The following is a 19,809-nucleotide window of genomic DNA, read 5'->3' on the forward strand; positions in this document are numbered from 1 at the left end:
CCCTAGAATTAAGCAAAGCTCTCACACTCTTCTACTGCCCTAGTAAGAGAACAGGTGAAAAAAAAAAATACCCTGAACATGAGATCATCTCTGCAGTGAAAATGGCCTTTTAAATGTGTTTTCCACTGGATGAGAAATGGAGATAAACTACTTTATTTTTTAGAACTTTTAACTTTACTATAATATTTATTTTTATAATGGCAACATATCTGGAACACCAATGAGTTTGAACTCATTTGAACTTCTGGGGATTCCCATTAAACTTGCACTTAAGTGGGAAATTACACATGAATACCATCTCTACATCAATTTGTGCTACATATCTCCAAATATTATAAAATGGTGAAAATTTCCTTTTCAAAGGAGAATGTTTTACTCTATCAAACAGCTTGGGACAAGTACCTCCCAAAGAAGGTTGGAGGGAGGGGTGGAATATCAGCTCTTCACTGAATCCAAAAACGACACTGAGACTTTTTTTAGTCTTTGAGGGCAATGATTATTTATAAAGCCAGAAAGAACCTCAATCTCTGATGAAAAATAGATCTCAAGAAGCATTAGGCTTTGTGTTAAGGTCTTTCTATCCAAATTCTGAGGATTCTGTGTATGTGTATCAGAGCTACTCCTTCCTTAAATCTTAAAACAGACAAAAAATAAAGCTGAATAAGGCTATCCTGGAGAAGAGAGAAGGAAGTCAGCTCTAAAGAGAAATTGAAGTGTAACAGTATTGTATAATTATTTAGACTTGATTTCCCCAGCATATAACAATATGCTGTTAATAATAGGATTCTGAGCTCCATTTTTTTCATCTCTTCATTTTACCCTTTGAGAACTAGAATAGTTACATTTATTACAGCAGTATTACAGCTACTAATTTATAAGGTTATTATGGCTCTCTTTAGAGGATCTTTTTCTTAAGTGATGAAGTTTAAGATATAAGATTTTAATACAATAGCTACAATATTTTTATACTCTCCATCATTCTAAACAAACAGGCAGAGAAAAAGACCTACTGTACATAGGTAGAAAACACACATCTGCCAGCACACACAGAAAGCTGGGTTTGCTTTTTACTAAAAGTTATTTTTCTTCCCAGTATTAAGCAGCTAAGTTAACACATTCCTCAGCTTTTTTGAATGAAAATTTGAAGTTTACCCTCCAAGATCTTTGTGACTTGGAAGAAGCACCTGTTCCAGTCCTGTTATAGTTAACGTTCAGCTTTTCAGGCTCGTGTTTATTTTTAAAGGGAACTTGCCATATATAATTTTGTTGAGCAGGAAGTTTCAGACAAAATTCCTATAAATGGTCAAAACCAGATGAAGATCACCTCCTGCCTTCAATGACAACATAAGTAAAATACTTGCAGTTCTTGTCTACACCAGCAAATTAAACTGCAATGATACAAATACTTCTCTATGTGGCTGTAGTTACACCTGGAGTAGCTCTCACTACATATATCCAGTGGGGCAAAATCAATGCATACACAATATGACAAATATTAAGAAAATATTGTATATATGAAAAAATAAAATTATATTATTAATAATAACTAGCTAATGCATTGAACTGGACAGCTTGTGTAATGTATCAACATAATGTTTTGCAGAACTAGAAATATCAGATGTTTCCACTGAGTTAATAATTACAAATAATAATCAAAACTGTCTGGGATAGAAAAATTGTCAAACCTTGTCTGTGAAACTTTTTATAAGATAAATATATTTCGAGTAGTTTTAGATTTCTCCTGTACAGTTAAGATTTGTCATACTTACAGGTGTGCTTCTTTGAAGCCAAGACACTTAACAGCCCTAATACTTTTGAATTTAAAAAAAAAAAACCTCCCCCTAAAAACCTTCCCTTTATAAATGAACATATGAATATATAAAAACTTCACAACAGTTACTTTACCTGAAGATACATTTATACTTTCAACTGCAAAAATCAAAATGTCTTCCTCAAGAAGTGTTTTGTTTTCAACAAAAAGCCTTATCTGTGAGTAGCAAAACTAAGTGACAATTTGTATTTTCACTGTGAGAAAAGGATCAGCCCCTTGGAAAGTTCTTGCACTGAAGTTTATAAATAAGTCTTGAGTACATGCTTACATGCTTAATCTACTCAGCTACTTTCTGCAGAAGCATACACATGTACCTTGGCCATACTCCCAGCTGAAGTGAACCAGAGCTACCCTTAGATCTGAGGAGCCACTTTAGATGCTTCAGTTTTAGAGCTGTAAAGTGACAAAACTTAAAAAGAAGAAAAAAAGTCCCCATAGCTTCACAGGGACTACTAAACAAGATAATGAATTTTAATCAGGTGGTAGAGATCCTTTTTCCTGGGTGGAGTCAGAACAATGGCATTCTTCTCTCATTAAACAGCACCAAGTTGGCAATCACCAACCACATGAACCTTACCAAGGGCAAGTGCTGGGTTCTGCACCTGGGACAGGGCCACCCTGGCTGTGTGCATGGACTGGGGAATGAGAGCTGGAGAGCAGCTGTGGGAAGTCCTGATGGATGGCATGCTGAATGTGAATCAGTGGTGTCCTGGCAGCCAGGAGGGCCAGGCATGCCTGGGGAGCCAGTCAAGGAGGGATTGTCCTGCTCTGCTCTGACCTCGAGTGCTGGGGCAGGCTGGGGCACCACAAGATAAGACATGAAGTTTCAGACAGAGTTCAAAGGAGGCCATGAGGATTGTGAAAGGTCTAGAGGGGAAGCCATGTGGGGAGCAGCTGAGGTCACTTGATCTGTTCAGCCTGGAAGACACTGAGGGGACCACATTGCAGTCTACAACCTCCTTGTGAGGGGGAAGGGGAGGAGCAGACACTGATCTCTTCACTCTCATGACCAGTGACAGCACCCAGGGCAACACCTAGAGCTATCAGGAGAGGTTTATGTCGGACACCAGGAAAGTTTTTCACCCAGAGGATGCTTGAGCACTGGAACAGAGTCTCCAGGAAGTGGTCACAGCACCAAGCCTGACAGAGTTCAAGAAGGGTTTGGACAATACTCTTGGGCAAATGATGTGAATCTTGGGGATGACCAGGACTAAAGAGTTGAACTCCATGATTCTTGGGGGTCTCCTCCAACTCAGTTTGTTCTGTGATTCACTCCATATTCATCTTTGGAACAAACACAGAGCATGTTGCTAACTCTACTCAATCAGTTTGAGTCTCTACAAGCCACGACAGAGAACACAAAATGTAAGAGATATTGGGGGCACTGTTACCACACAGATTACCATACATACACTCCTGGCACATTCTGCACTGCCCACTTGTGTCCATGTGTGCCACTCAGCCATAACACCTCTGCCCCTCTGGTGGCTCATCCAGTGACTCAGGTTGCCCAAAATTATTCATAAAATGCCCACTGTGACTTGTCAAGTTCCACCACACCTCATTCTCATCCCCACACTCACACTGTCACCAGCTTTTCCCAATCCTTACACAAGCTGTTGTTAGTTTTTTCATACTGAAACAGCCTCCACACTTTCCTCACATTTCCTATGCTTCTTATTTCTAGCCACTTTCACACAGATTTATTCAGGATTTTTATTTAACCCTCTTCTCCTGGTCTGTTATACAATCCCATTTCAGCAAATTCCCAGTTTAAATTTTGACTGTGTCTTCCTAAAAATGCAACGTATCACAAGCAGGATCAGCTTTCTCATGAGGAAGTTAATGCCAGGCAGGTATGAAAGACATAAAAAAATACCACTGTATTTTAGGGAAAACATTTGCAAGCTCTCTCCCCATCTCCCAGGGTCTGGCTGTCCCTAGCAAAACATAATCTCAAATATGAGATTATGGTACCATTCATATGATAAAACTTGATGCCAAGTGTCTCACTACTAAACCGAGAATAGCACTCAGAGCTCAATGTAAGAAAAACAGGAAATAATTTAAGTATGTAGAATAGAAATGCTGCAAAGAAAATATCAAGTGCTTTGCCAAGTTTATGCTTACCTAGATGCACAAAAGCTTTTAGTACAGTAACAGGAGGATATAAAAAGATAAAAGTTAAATAAATAAAGAGTTTTGTTTAACTCATACAAGTGTTATCAAGAAGCCTGCAAGGAAAGTTTCTGACATAGATTATTTTCAGTAAGGAACTGTGTTTTTCTATTTTCTGAAGACTTCCAGCACTTATTCTAAAAGAGCTTCATTCTATCTGTGCTCTCTGAGGAAATGGTACGTCAGAAAGAGTCCATAAAAAATCTAATTAATGAAGTGTCCAATTCTAAGTATTCATCCATGTAAGATTTTATCAGAGATGAGTTACCAATATAACTAGCTTAAGGCTAATTACAGCTGTATCTTTTTTTTGAGAACTTTTGCTATGACAGATACTGGTGAATAGATACCCAGAGGCCACCATCCTCCACGGCCTGCCTCCTTTTCAACAATCACACTTGTGCTGAGAAAGGAAGACTGGTAACACTTAGCATCAGCATTCAAATGCCTCTGTAATTTAGGATTTTATCATTACTATGCATGTAATCTGCTTAGATCATGTTTTTCTTCCTCCACAATCATGAGCAGGGCTGAAGGACAAAGCTCTCAGGTGCACCAGAGGCTCTCACTGCAGGTGGGTCCTGAGCCCTACACAGAGTATTGTGCACAATTATTTTTAATTCCATGTGAAGTCACAACTGATGGAAATGAAGTTCCCATCCCTCAAGTACTTATAACTAACAACCTGTAAAAAATGGTTTTACCTAGTTCAGTATTTATCTACCCCTTGCAATCAGCAGACACACAAAGGAACCAGAGGCAAGAAATCCTAGCAGTGCAGAGAAGTTCTTATGGAACCATCCTGTATTTCAGCAGCACTGAGAACTGGGTGTCCTGGGCAACACTGAGGTTTCTCATTATTCCTCCAAGCTTAACAGAATAGATGGGTTACAAATACTAGTGTAAAATTTGCCCTTGGGCTCAATGTAAGTGACTGTAAAACTTTCAGCTTCAGGACAATTTTAAGGGATGAAAATATTTCAAAGTTGTATCTGAAATAATCTCTTTCTTGCACAGTGTCTCTTGGTTCTTGTCTCATGAAAAACCTTGACAGAAATGTGCAGTGTAACTTTTTTATAGCTTAGTGCTGTGATTCATGTCTTGTGATCTCTTTTACCCGTTCCTTCAGAATTCTATGTATTTACTATTAATTTTTCAGGATTTTCAAAACACTGGTTCTAGATAAGAATCAGAACTCTAAGACTTAGTATGCTGTACACTACTCACAAAATGATGAACCACAGTTTTTAGGCATATCAGGTGCAACCAACTCCAAGAGCAGTCTTCAATATCCTCTAATTCTCCTGGAATTGTTTTAGGAAGCAGAGCAAAAGCCTGAAGCTATCACCTTATCACCATCTTTTAATCACCTCAACATAGTGGTTCAACTCCAAATTTTTGTTCAATCCAGAACACTTCACAAATAGAAAGCTGATCTAAGTCAATACAGCAGGGTAGTTTCTCTACTCTCAGAAGGATTTTTACTTCTAACACATAGAGAAGTGGCTATTGCAACGAAGCCTACCTATAATAAAGTTTCCTATGCAGAGAAAACCAATGCACTTTAGTCCTCAAAGTCATTATAAGGAATAACACTGAGTTATCAGACAATATCTGAACACTTTTTAGTAGCCTCAAGCAAGAAATGGGATTCTTCCCATCTAATGTAGGTTATATCCACCATCCTAACAAGCAGCAGTAACTGAGATTAGCTACAAGCTCAGGAAAGGGTATAAGTATTCCCACTCCAAGTCCCTGATGCTACTTAACTCTGAACAAAGCGTAGAGAAAGATGCTAGGGAAATAGATGTTGTGTGACACTTTCCATTTATGAAGCAAGAAATTCTGTACAATATTTGTAACTTTTAGTCTCACAAAGGTAGAGACATTTGCTAATGAGAGGAGAAAAGTGCATGAGACTATAAAGAGCCCACCATGCACAAAAAAATCAAAGGAGCAGCAGCAGGATTACTGGCAAAACACACAAGCAGCAGAACAACAGAGCTCCTGCATCACAGATTGTGCAAGTGACCCCATTTGTGTAGGGGAAAAACCTCTCACAGATTCACTATTAAAATAAATTCCTTAACATTTCTTGTGCCTAATGCATGTGAAAAGCACAGCTATTTGCTGCTCCTCAACTGATTTAGCTGCAACACCTCTCTCCCCCAGCCCCAGTTCAGCTTTGGCAACAAAGATTGATAAATATCAGAGAGCTGCAACAGCAGCTGGCAAACAAAAAAATCCACCAACAAAGAGAAGACTGAGCTGGTCCAATCCAGCATTCCAAAACAGATCATCCCTTTAAGTTCAAAAATTCAAGGACTTGCCTTCTTTAGATTGATATGGTTGGTGCCACTATCAGCCAGGTCTCATTTCATCCTGAGCTTCTGTTCTGAGTAAAAACTTTCTAAAATTCATGCAGGGATGCACCAGCAGACTAGAAGACAGTTCAAATATACCTGAAATCCCAACAGTCTAAAGAAGCAATCTCCACCAAAAAAAACCCTGAAGTTTTAAAAAACAGGTCTCCTTACAAGAAACATGGCATTGACATACATGCATTTCTGGAATTTACTGAGTTTCTTCTCTTTGCTGAGACAAGGGAAAAAAAAGAAAAACCTCATATAAGGGTAGTAAAGTTGGAAACAGAAGTGCTGGGTTTTTTTCCTTTAAAATTACCCAGTGTAGAGTTTACTCCAAGAAAAGGAAACAGTTTTAGAAGTTGCTTGCTTCAAGGCTAAAAGCTGGATAATAATGCATGTTCAAAAGTGAGGGATCGAGATGATGATGTAGCTCTGGTCCTCAGCTTCTTTTTACCCATGGAACTCACGTCTAAATTAAGTACAGGATTTGCTATTCAACTGAGGAAAAGAACTCTGAAGAGATCCTTCCCTTTCAGGTGGAAAGTGCAGAGAATACAAACCATACAATAGATTCAAACAGCTTAAGGGGCTTCAGGGTACATTATTTTTTAATAAAGACTGAGAAATGGAAGAGAAAGAAGGAATAAATCCCTCAGTTATTTCAGTATGAATAGAGGTGGAAACACTTTTTCAGAACCTGTGAGCAGATGAAAAGTCTGTTTACCACAATTGCTGTGACTTCTGCAGGCACAAACACATGGGTTATTTTGTAGGTGATAGTGTTAAAAATCAGATGTTGTTACAAACTGCACATTTCAAATCCAGGCAGGATGTAATAAAATCTTGATTGCCTTTAATTGTTTGAATTAGGCCAAGACAAATCTTTTGTCAAGTCTTCCACACTGGCTGAAAGATTGTTTAATGTATCACCCTATTTTAGAGACAGAAAATAGGAAAACATATCTAGAAAGTATTTTAAAAAAGCATGGGTTATACCATCCTTCAGAGAGCTGGGTGGAGTCATCCTCCCCAAAAGACCTATTTAAAGCAGGTAATCCTGCTTTAAAGCTCTGAAATCCTGGGAATACGGAATTCATCTACACTTCAGAATGAAAACATTACAGTCTTCTCAAGCACTCATTTCTACTGGATGACTGTGAAGGAAGGAGAAGGATGACTGAGAAATCCAAAATCTATTTGTAGCCTCCTAGCCCATGATGTCATGCTGGGAATAATTAAGGAATCATGTGTTTATTAATGACCTACCCAAAATATTCCCAGGGATACATCAGCACAGACACACTACCCAGAACATCACTGCCACCAGTAAAAAATCAGCAATAGCATTAATTTCTCATATAAATAAAGGGACATGAATGTTGTACTGCATACAGTTTTTCACTAGATGTTTTCAGCATTATTACAAGCCATCCATGTGTATGTTCTGACAGAAATGTTCCTCATTCTAATGTTCCCATTTATAATGAAGCATTAGCTTCATTACAACAGTTTAGACAAAAGATCTGAGGTTTTATTGGAAATGCCATTCAGAGGAAGAGATTATTGTCAGGAAAATAGAATGTTGCTATACTTCAGCCTGTTTTCCATGTCTTATTTTTAAAACAACATTTTTTAAACATCACTAAAGTTCCTACCTATGCATTTAAATAAGTACACTAAACTACACTCATTACCATCATCAAGATGGTGAAATGACAGAAATTCACACAGGGAAAAGCAACTGGTACAAAATCAGGACCAGAGCAGCTCTGCCTCAAGAGAAAAGCCAGCAGTACCTGGGCTGTGGGGAAGCAATGACATTCAATGCTATTTCCTCCACCTACAAGTTCTTCCAAGATAATTCACTTGAATTATTTAAAGATGGTTCCCCAAGAAAACAAGAATTGAATCCTATTTATGTCTTTAGGGTATTAAAAAGGAGCATGTACTGCTAACAAAATACCCAAACTCCCCCTCCTGTGCCCTGGAAAGCTTTGGTGGTAAAAACAGCAGCCAAAGGAACATTAAGCAGTGAAAAACTGGCCAGCAAAAAGGGACTTGGAGATTGAAGAAATGAGACTCAGAACCTCTGGCACGACCTGTGAAGAACCCTGGAGGGTGTCCGGTTTATCTTCACTTTGAGGAATTAAAGGGAAGTGGATACAGTTAATAAGTGTATCTCATGCAGCCCATGTATTCATAGGTTAAACTACTGGAAGGAAAAATGCCCAGCCTATTCCAGACAGCTGAAAGAACTGCAGGAAAACCTTAAGAATTCATCTCATGTAATTTACCACTTCCATTGTTTTTCCAATACTCTTCAGAAGGTAAGTCTAGAATTGCTGCTTCAGGCCACTTTTAAGGGAACCATTTCAATAAACAATAGGAATAAATATTAGTTTGCTCTAGTGCAAGCAAAAACACTTGCAATAAATCTATGGAATTCTGTCTGTTTTATATCAGCAAAGCTTATCCCAATAACTTTCATGCTCTCTACAGAATTGCTTTAAAAGCATTCCTTACCGTTAGAATCTTCAAATGTTTTTTAAAATATGTTCCTTAATTTGTTGTTGAAAAAATCATTCAGAACAACAACATATCAACATATTATACCTGTGAGTATTGATCTTTTTAATTAATACATCTGACTATAAACTGATAGTTACATTTGACTTTTATAATTCCGTGTGACAACTTGAAGAACATCTTAACATGTGAAGTGAAACTCTGGACCTAAAGGCTACTGTAGAACTCCTTCAACTTCCCAGCCCCAATATTATCCAGAATAGCTGTATGATGTGTGAAACTAGGAAATAAAAATAATTTCCCAGCATTGTATTTGATCTAAACAATGTACATAAAATCCCTTTGACACAGTGGCACCCAAACTTTAATTTACAGATCACTAACTGGATGGCAATGGCATGAGTATTTACACAATTTGAAGGCTGCACTCAGCAAAGTATTACAGGTCACACTTGTAATATGTAAAAGCAGAATGCATATGAAGAAGCCAAAAGCTGAAGATCAGTATCCTAAAGCCATAAGCACTAACCTCTAAATAGAAGAGTGAAAGCTTGTATTTTCTACCAAGAAAATTACGTTACTCATCAGTTCTTTCAAATAACTCTTCTGACCATATTTAAAACCAGTCCTAGAGACCAAAGCCAAATCAAACCTGTATATTTGCAGAGACATCCTCCCAACAATCAGTGGTTTGGGTATTATTTTCCTTTGGTGTGGGGGATGTTTTTGCTGGTGTTCTTTGGGTTTAGGTTGGGGTTTGGTGGTTTTTTGCTTATCTGACAGTAGAAACAAGGAATAACCTCCCCTGTTCAATTTTATCCAAAGATGGTATAGTTTTCAAACCACTTCCAACTTACATGAAAGGTGAAGGGTATTGTGGTTAGATGATATAAGTAGAAGCAAATGTATTCTTTATAGAATTATGTGCAAACTAAAAATTGAATATTGAGATGTATAAACTAAGAAACTATAGGATAATTTTATCTGAGGTCTACTTACAATCAAATGTTAACATACACAAGGTAACAGAAGAAAATGTAGCGCAAGTTCTGTTCTCTACAGCCTAAATTAAATACTTTTCTCCTTCTATTTTACACAGAACACTGAAAGAAAATAGAAGTGGAGAGATTTTTATAACCTTGACAACTCTGCATGGAGGCAACTCCTATTTCCTCCCCATGGTTAGTACATACCTGGAGGCAAGTACAGAGTATGTTTAGGGCAGAAAGATTTCTCTGTAAAGAATCAAGCAAAACAGTCCTAAATCTGTTTGAGGCCTTCCAGAGTAACAGGTGTCAAGTATATAACCTAAAAATTTGTTTGCCAGGTCCGGCAAAGAACACACCTACCATAATGTCTATGGACACATATCATCACTGCAGTAATGCTGAAGCTCAAGGTCTTTGCAAAGTAGTGGTATTTAAAAGTAACATGCTTGTAAAACAAGAGGAGACCTTAAGAGTCAAATGAAACAGGGAGAGCTCTACTTTGTAAAATATGGAATGCAGGTCCAAGTTGGAGGCATGATTTAATAAAAAAAATCCTTCATTTAGGAAAGGACTGTACAAGCTCACACACCTAGAACTGAAAGTCCATGTTTTTATTCCATATCTTCCTTGCAGATTATGTGCAAATCTACAGCCCTCAGTCTCATAGCAGCCTTTTAATATATTCTTATTAAATTATGTACCTTGGACACATCTGCAAAAAAGGAACAGCTATCAGAAGCTACTGCTACTGCTCATTAGGACTGCAGCAAGAGAAGGAGAAAGGCTCAAGAAGGCCACTGGAAAGGCACCAGAATTTAGTGCACATAGATGTTGGACAGAAACTTTAACCATAGCTAGGATTATTTGCCTGTGCTATAAATTATGTGATTAAAATTTACCTGTTTTCTCTACTTAAATACTCTCTTCCTCTTAAGGAATGAGAAATAACCACTTTGCCTCAAGAAATCAGAATGAAAGGTATGCTCGTGAAAAGAAACAGAATCCTCTGCATGAAGATGCATGCTCTGAAATAACAGCAGTCACAAAGATTAAACTTTGGAGAAAGATAAATGTATTCCTGATCCAGAAACAGCTGTTTCTACCTAATTAGGAGTAGTAAAATGTCCTTCTATCCACCTCCACTGTCTAGAGCTCAAGGGGAGAGTAAACAGTGTAATGCTCTTGTGAACTGCAGCCTCTCTGAATATAAGGCACCTATAGCAGCAGCCAAACAAAAACTTGTTTGGAGCATTAAGAAAAAAATTGTAGGCAAGCTGATACTTCTGTATTGTGAACATCTAGTTAAAAAAAAAAAAAAAGTATTTCCCCCTCTTGAAATACCCCAATCAGTACTTTTGGTACACATACCTCGAAGAATTCTCTCCTCATGGCAACGTAGAAAGTCCCAGATTCTAACAGTGCCGTCGTCAGAGCATGTAGCAAATTTATTATCCGTGGGTGAGAAACTGTTACATGAAGACACACAGCAGGGGAAAGAAGTCAGCATTTAACAGATTATCTATGCTTCTCAGACAGGGCAAAATTATACTGTAATGTGTTATACACTGAAGGAGGCATTTGAACATAGGCACTTCTAAGTGAATACAGTGCCTGCCAAACGGCACTTCACCACAAGACATGATTTCAGCATAGGATTACTATGGCATTGCAGTCCCCTGTCAAATGAGGAAAAAATCTGTCATTTATTCTTAGCACCTTCCTATATGTGACTGCACACGGTAGTAGTGCCTTCTCTGCAGGATGAGAAGCAACATCAATATGGTTTGGTAACTGTCAGCCTAGATTTTCATGTTTGGTAATACCACAAGAAAGTGACACTGCATAGAAGCACAGGAGAACAGTTCTTAGGAAAAAACTCCTCTTCAGTCACAGGTGCTTTGCAGCAGAGAAGCAAAACATAAGGGAAAGCTGGTTACAAGAAAATGCTACTTGATTTAACTGTTGGGGAAAAAAAAAAAACCTACATAAAACAAACACTTATAAGAGCAATTTGGAAACACTCCCTCTTATTACACCCCGCCAACAACATGAAAAGAATCCTACAGACACGTAAGCAGCTTCCAGGTTCAGCAGTTAACATTGATTGATGAAAGTCACTGGAAAAGCAAGGAGTTATTTAACCATGTGAATAGGGCCAGAACACCTCCAATAACTGACAGGCACTCAACTTTCTTTCTGGTGCAGTGAAAGACCACAAGGGAGTCCTTGTGAAATTCTAGACCTTTATGATCAAGAAAGGGCCTAAAGCAGTAGAGAAATTCAGTGCATGGCCATGATAGTCAGACAATAACTGAATCCAAAGTAAGCACTTCTCATAACCAAACTCTGACAGAAAATGCTGCACCCTACCAAGAAAAATGGTGACTTTAGTGGAAAGCGAGTTTGTGGCAGTGAACCTTTATCACCAAGGGCCAACACCTGAATCCAAAGAAACACTGTTTTAGTGCCATTTGGGATCTGCAGCTTCTCTTCAGGCTTACTTTAAAAACATTTACTAAAAATTATATGCAGGCTTGCTCTAGAAACACCCTTCATTTACATCTTACTGATAAATATCGCTTTGGATTTGATTTTTATATATACATTTGCACAACTGAGGCATCAACACTGAACCAAGAGAATATCCTACAATCTTCTTTTCAATGGCTTTCTTACAGTTTCAAGCTTGAAGAACCCATTCAGTATTAACATTAGACTTCTGTATGTGGTAGTCTGCGTGGGTATTTAGTATTACTGGAAGTCTTGGCTTCACCAAGCCAAGCAGTTCTTCACTTTATTTAGTGTTTTATTATTTTGTGAGAACTATGCAGGTGTTTTATTTCTGAAGGCTTTATATTTTATTCAGTTAGATTATTAAAGACTGAATTCTTTATTTGGAATGAAATTGTTGTCTTACACAGTGCGTATAAAAAGGAATAACTGATACACATCGTCACCATATAAAAATGAAAAGAATACCAGTGCAAAATGCGGCAGACAAATACATCTCTAACATATTGCAGAGGCGGATACTGGGACAATACTAATTCAGAAAGGTGCCAGCAAAACGGTGAGAATGTGGAAACAAAAGGAAATACTGTGTTTATGTGGTGCAGGAAGTTTCCCAGAATCTGACAGAACCCATGCATTTCTGCACCCAGAATACACTTAGAGAACAGTCTAATCATGGCAATAGGTACTACAGAAAATGGTATATTGTGTATAAACCTGGCCTCTCTAATCGCCTCCTTATGTGCCTGGAACATCTTGACGTTGTTCATGTTGGACTGCCAGTATTTCACATATCCCCCGTGGTCTGCTGTCAGCATCCACATATCATTGTGTGACCAAGTCATAGCCCTTACAGGGCTGTCGTGAGCCTGCAAATTCAGAAACAGAACTTCTAGCAAACACATTCGAATATTGTCTGATCCACACAAACACTGAAGTTACTAAACTTCTGACTTAACAGCTGCAGTGAGGAAACGAGAACAATGATGATCTAATTACATTCAAGATGTTGGGGGGGAAAAAATCCCTTACTCTGTATAAAATGGTCTTCTAAATAACAAGAGTATTTGCACTTTGTTTCCAAAGTGTTTCTTTATTATTACAAATACTCATAGTACGTTCTCAAGAACAGTTAATATAGAAGATGGAGGTGGAATGAGAAGCATTAAGTGAATTGCCTGTAGTCATGGCCTGACATGGGATCACAACAGAGTAGAAGACCTCTAAGGCTCCCATCACCACTCAGACACAGACCCATGATGAACAGGGTGAAGATGTTTTCCTAAAACATGCTCCAAGGCCTCAAGGAAATACAAAGAAATCTTAACAGATTACTTTACCTGCAATATTGTTTCAAAATTGAAAGTCAGTCCATTCCATAAAGTGAACTCCCCACTAGATGCACCAGTGACCAAGCGTCTCCCCTCAGGAGTCCACTGCAAAAGAAACATTTAACTAAACTGTGCAAATATAACATTCAAATATTTCTTCACAATTCTCCAAATAAATCATGAGCTTCTTCAGGATCTCTGTGGAAATGGAAGCTACTAAATGACTTTCTAGAGGATGAGAGAAGGCAAAAATGCAGAACTGTGCCAGAGGACTTTTGTAACAACAGGACAAAGCCCACTGTAAAAACAATGACAAATTCTAGTTGTAAAGAAGAAACAGCTTATTGGCAGCAATACATTTCTAGCACACAATAACCATACTAAACAACACTTGTGACATCATGGAAAAGTTGTTAAAAGCTGCTATGAGACTCAAACAGCAAAGAGACCAAATTTCCTCTCAAGAAAAGACATGTCAGGTCTCTGAAATGTAATAAGGAAGGTAGGAATTGCATCCCAAACTCTGAGAGTAAGAACTCTTGTGTACTCAGACTTTACAATTTATTTTCCTAAAGCTCTCCATAGAAAGACTGGACACAGAAGTAGTCCATACACTGCACACGCTATTTTTATTTAAAGATGCTTTAACTGCCATCTTATCAGTCTTGTCTTAACTGCCGTCTTGTCAGAATCAGTCTAATTTAGATTAAGACAACACAACAAAGTAATCCCAACACTGTACTCACCCTGACAACAAACACGGGGCATTTTACTTTATTAGTAGATGTCCGAACAAATTTTGTTGTCACAGCATTCATAGGATTGTTCAGCATTCCTATAGGAGGGACCAACTGTAAGAGAAGAAAGAAAAGATTTACTGATGATATTGAAATCAGAACCTTCAAGGAAAGAACACATTCTAAACACCTATTTTTGGAAAAGCAAGGTTATCATTTGCAGGGATATTACCAGAAGTAAGTTGGTAGAAGTGTTTCAAAGTCTGCATGATTCAACAACACAAACATCCAGAAACAGCATCTTCAAGAGCAGTGTTGCAATCTCAGTGCATGACGAAAGCTCTTATGCACAGAAATTAAAAGCCTGTCCAACCTTAAGGTCCCTTCATGGACACGGATTCCAACAGAACAAAATAATGTAGAGTGAAGGTACCCTTCATAGCTTTAAGGCTTTTTGCAGATACAGAAATAACTTCAGCTGACATGTAGAATCCTTCCTGTCTTCTGGACAAATTTTATTTGCACAACTTTATCAGTGAATAGGAAAATTTTACTTACATCATTGTAATATCCTGCATCGGGCTGGATGGCTCGCATGTCTCGTTGGTCTCTCTGCCACACTCTATTCTGGAAAGAAGAAAATAACTCCTAGTTCATAATAGTGTACTTCCTTGTTAAGTAACAGAAAATAAGAAACACACGGAGATGCTGTTTGTGAAATTCTAAAGTGCTCCAAGGATTTTAGAATTAACTGTGTTAAGACTCTGGACTCAGGAAAAGGAACATGTGGAATTTATACTCTGTAATAAAAGGAGTCAGGAATGTTTAAAGTGTTAATTTCATCAGATTAAAGCAACTCCAGGAAAGCAGCAGTCCTATGTAACAAGGAACTTTATTGTGGTACTCTGCTGCCCAGTATCAAAGCTTTATATTCAGGACAAGAATTTACACCATTAGCAGCTGTGCTGATGAACTCCCCATGAAATCCACACAGCAGCACAAGCTACAAAAGGACTTTTTGCAATGCCAGCATAAAGACAACGCTTTCAAAAGATCAAAACTTAGAAGACACCAAGGGATAACAACACCTTCAATTAGTTTTGCGAGTTGTCAAACAAAACCTTCTTAAAAACACTTGTTATGAATTCAGAATTACTTATTTTGGCTTTGTGCCACAGACCCTACCAATTTCAATCTGTGCACATGGAAACAAGTTACAATTCTAGGTAAAACGTTCCCAGGATGCATCACTCAAGTTTGCTACAACTTCTCAAGCCAAGAGCAAATGACACATTTTCTTGGTTGTTTTTTTTTTTTTTTTCCCTAGAACCACATTAAATTAAATCAGTAGTACTGAAGCCAGCAGACAGAGATCAGGTTGGTTTTTTTGTATGTTGTTACTGTTTTAATACACAGAATTTTGAGGTACTTATTCCTGCCACAGTAAAAAGGGACCTGGATTTCAAAACTGTTTTTTAGAATAGTCCACTACTAATAGAATCTCTTTTGGGGCATTCCTAAAACATAAGAATGTGTTTAAAATGTTTGATGTTCAAACAGATCTTAGAAGATAATGGATTAGCTATTACAAAAACCTTCTGTTAACACCTACAAGCTGTAACCATGCACTGGCCAGAGCAGATGGAATTAATTTCATCACATTTCTGCAACCTTGCTCTTGCAGCTCCAACAATGCCAGTAGATTTCATTCCATTTCTTACAGGGTGACATCCAGTACTCGTAGAGTCAATCTTGGATGAGAAAATTATATTTCTTAAGTAAAGCCATCCCATCAGATGAGCTAAATAAGCATTTTTACTGAAACATTTCTTCAATAAAACCTATGTTTAAGTTTTTCTCCATTTCTTAACTGTATAGAAATGACTTTCAGAGGCCACGCCGCAAGCGGAAGAGCTATTTACTAAAATGATGAGAAAATGCTTCTAGTGCCCTCATTTTGGAGGGAAAGGGTCAATGGTTCATCTTCCATTTTGGGATATTTCTGTTTCAAAACAAAAATAAGAACGACTACATTATTTATAATCAGTTTTTTATGAAAAGTCAGAACATTACACAAGATAATTCAAAAGTTGTGTTTTACCTTGAAATACACAACACTTGCAGTTTTATTGCCAATGCTCAACTTCCCCTTTTTATTCACAATATACCAAATTTACAAGCATTTGTAATTTTGCTTGAAAATGCAGCAGTAGGTCTCCCAGTATTCCATACTCCTCTGCAGAAACCGAAAAGCACAAGCCCAAATATCAGGAAGAAAAAAACCAAAAAAAAAGATTTCTAAACAAAAATCAAAAAATCCCTTTACTGACCTCCAAATATTTGATGACAGAAGGATTGTAGTCGATGGTCTTTCTGTTGACAGCTTTCCTCATGCGCTTGCCGTCGAAGGTGAGCTGCTGCATGGCCTGCTGCTGGGCGAAGTCGGGCCGCTTGTAGAAGAGCTGCCGCGGCGCCTGGTGCTGGAAGCGCGGCATGTGAAAGAAGCGGGGCGGGGAGCCGATTTCCGTGGCCATGGCTGCGTCCTGCCGGGAGGCTGCGGAGGTACAGCACTGCTTAGCACACAAGCGTTGCTGGAAGCGAGACTTCTCTACAAATTCATTTCACGCAAAGCATGACAAAAATCCCACTTCAGCATGCCCCCTGATTTAGAGTAACAGCTTCAGGAATTACTGTTTCTAAGTTAAAAAAATTTGCAGATTCCTCTGAATAATTATAATTTTTCCTTCGTGCCACATAACACCAACATCAAAGCAGGTAAATAATTTTGTTCTCTATCAGGAGGAATTCTGTATTGAAATACATCACTATTAGGTTTGCATTACTATCCCTAAACTAAAAATGTGCAGGAAAAGTATGTCCCAAGTAAAACAGTATAAATAAATGCAAGAAATGGCAAGAACCTTCAACAGAGGCTATTTCAGATTCAGTATAAAAAACAGTAAACACCACATTAATTATAATTTAATTTAGCTATTAAAAGAGAAAAAGTTTTCAAATGTTAACATCTTATTCTACGACCTAAGAATAAAATTACACTCCTTTCACACAGCTTCTTCTAAATGGACCACAGATCACATTCTACCTGTAGGCTTATTTTCAATTCTGTGACTGCAAAATAAATTAATTACACATTTAACAAGGTTTAGAAAATAAACTAAACATTTAACAAGGTTTAGTATATTTAATAAATAGTAGTTATATTTAGTAAATATAACTAAGACTCAATGAGAATGTTAAGAAAATGTGAGGGACAGGGAGAAAATTCCAATATTCACAATTTTTCTGACAGAAGGAAATGAGTGTAAAATCTCATTTTTCAGTCTAAGAATCCTTAAATGGTGAGAACACAGCAACTCCTTCAGAGCTGAAAACTACAGTCTTTAAAGTGTATACTAACTTCAGACTAAGCACTGACACATGCTGAACCAATGAAAGCTCAAACTACATTTTTGAACATGTTCTCCCCCACATTCTACAAGCACTTTGTAGATTTTGACCAAATGAAACTAGCACTATTATCAAGGGAATTCAAAACCACCTAGAAACTCCTTTGCACAAAGGGTTAAGTGCATGTAATAAAAAAAAAGGAAATAGATTTCTTTTTAAAGAAGACTACATCATCTGCTTGTAAATTAAGGAATGTACTCTCCTACATAGTCAAAATACTTGTATCCTCAACTTGAAAGAGCTGAAAAGTTAATTCACTGCCAATTTTACAATTTTATCTTGCTTTTTTTGATCCCAGTAGTTCAAAAACATTTCCCTTTTTAAGTAGCAAAATAAAGCTAAGATAGAAATACTGGATATAAGAGACTGCTTAAAAGCAGCACAGAGTTTGATTCTTTTTAAGAGGTTCTTTCTAACCACTAGGAGCAGGCTGTCCTTTAAGTATCAGGTAGTTTGTTGGAACAGAGCAGTGAACAGCTCTGCAAACTCAGGACTTACACTCTCCTTTTCAGGCTAGAAGTGTGACAGCTATGGAACAAGCTACCTCCAGCACCCAGCTCCTCTACACAAACAACTCCCACACCAAAGCCATCACAATTATTCTCTACTCAAGACAAACAAGTTCAAAATAAACCAGCACATTTCCATGAGTGGGGTAAGGAAATTTAACACCTTTGGCAGGTGTAACATCTTATTAGACCAACTTGGTAACTGGAATGAAGGGGGGAAGACAGAGAACAGCTTGCAAAAACCAAATCGTCATCTGAAGGCTCATTTGCCTGGAAGCTGCCCCATTCCAGGCATCCAGGTGGTCTAACCAGACCCCACCATGTGTCTGATTGCCTCCAAAGCACCACTGGAACACACAGCGGGACAAAATTCAGGTTGCCTGAAACAAGGTATCTAAACTTCCTCACAGAGGAATTACTTCGAGACCCCCTAACACCATCTCAAATTCTCTAAATACTTGGCAGGAGATATCAAACTGTTGTAAAGAAGGTTTTAAGTGTTAAATATCAAAGGTAAAATTTTCTTGCTGGGGGTTTATATCGAAAAAAAGAAAGTGGCTTCTTTAAACGAGCAGAACAAGCTGGCATTAAACATACAAGTCCATTAAGTCTCCTAAATGTAGTTATTCAAAAGTCAGAGGAAAAAACCCAACAAAACCAAACAATCAAAAAACCCCACAAAAACCAACAACACACCACAAGAACCCCAGAAACCCAGATGAAATTTCCAGTATTACTCTTTCTCAAGTCTGAAGTTTGACATTCCCTTATACCAATCAGTGCTCTAAACCAGAGAGAAAAAGATATTTTTTCAAAACCACACATCTATACTCGCTAATAGACAATGCAAAAACAAACATCAAGAACTGAGACCAAGAATGTGGGCGTCAAAAAAAAAATTTTGATCAGCTATACTTGCAAGAAAACACTACCTCCCAAAAATACCTTTTTAGGGGAACGCTGCAAAGCAGCAAGTTAATACTTTATTTTCATGTTCCAGGGGAAAAACAATCTGCCAAAGAAATTTTCTGCATTACTATAACTGGTAAATATAGCACTAGGTGTGATATGGGTCAATTTAGACTGCAATAGTTTCAGGTGAGTCCAACCAGTGTCTAGCTTAACTTAGCATAAACAACCTTCACTTCATGTGCAATCCATATCAGCAAAAAGTAGGACCAAAGCCATAAACAGGTTAAGTACAACTCTTCATGCCTACACATCCTTCCACACTCATGATTCTGACAAGACAGTAAGTGACACCACAACTACAACAACATGACAGAAAAATGAAGAATTTATATTCTATTTCTTCAAATTTTGAGATCACTGGCTCTTAGCACGAAAAGCCTTCTACTTGCAT

General features: G+C 37.8%; 1 protein-coding gene across 7 annotated transcripts in view; it reads right to left on the bottom strand.

The window, feature by feature from the left end:
- The window catches only part of WDR33 (WD repeat domain 33), a 68,735-nt gene that overhangs the window by 35,200 nt on the left and 13,726 nt on the right, over nucleotides 1-19,809 (bottom strand). For 5 of the 7 annotated variants that reach the window (XM_053986336.1, XM_053986330.1, XM_053986331.1 and 2 more), the window contains exons 2-7: nucleotides 16,800-17,023; nucleotides 15,028-15,096; nucleotides 14,479-14,583; nucleotides 13,742-13,837; nucleotides 13,119-13,270; nucleotides 11,259-11,356 (exon numbers count right to left, since the gene is read on the bottom strand). In XM_053986336.1, the coding sequence (XP_053842311.1) occupies nucleotides 11,259-11,356; nucleotides 13,119-13,270; nucleotides 13,742-13,837; nucleotides 14,479-14,583; nucleotides 15,028-15,096; nucleotides 16,800-17,003 (724 nt within the window). In that variant the 5' untranslated portion in view covers nucleotides 17,004-17,023. Of the gene's footprint in view, nucleotides 1-4,511; nucleotides 4,598-10,401; nucleotides 10,603-11,258; nucleotides 11,357-13,118; nucleotides 13,271-13,741; nucleotides 13,838-14,478; nucleotides 14,584-15,027; nucleotides 15,097-16,799; nucleotides 17,024-19,809 lie in introns of those variants that run through there. The other 2 variants (XM_053986335.1, XM_053986334.1) reach the window with 2 other exon arrangements.

This window comes from Vidua macroura, chromosome 10 (genome assembly GCF_024509145.1).
Source record: "Vidua macroura isolate BioBank_ID:100142 chromosome 10, ASM2450914v1, whole genome shotgun sequence".
Classification (NCBI taxonomy): domain Eukaryota; kingdom Metazoa; phylum Chordata; class Aves; order Passeriformes; family Viduidae; genus Vidua; species Vidua macroura.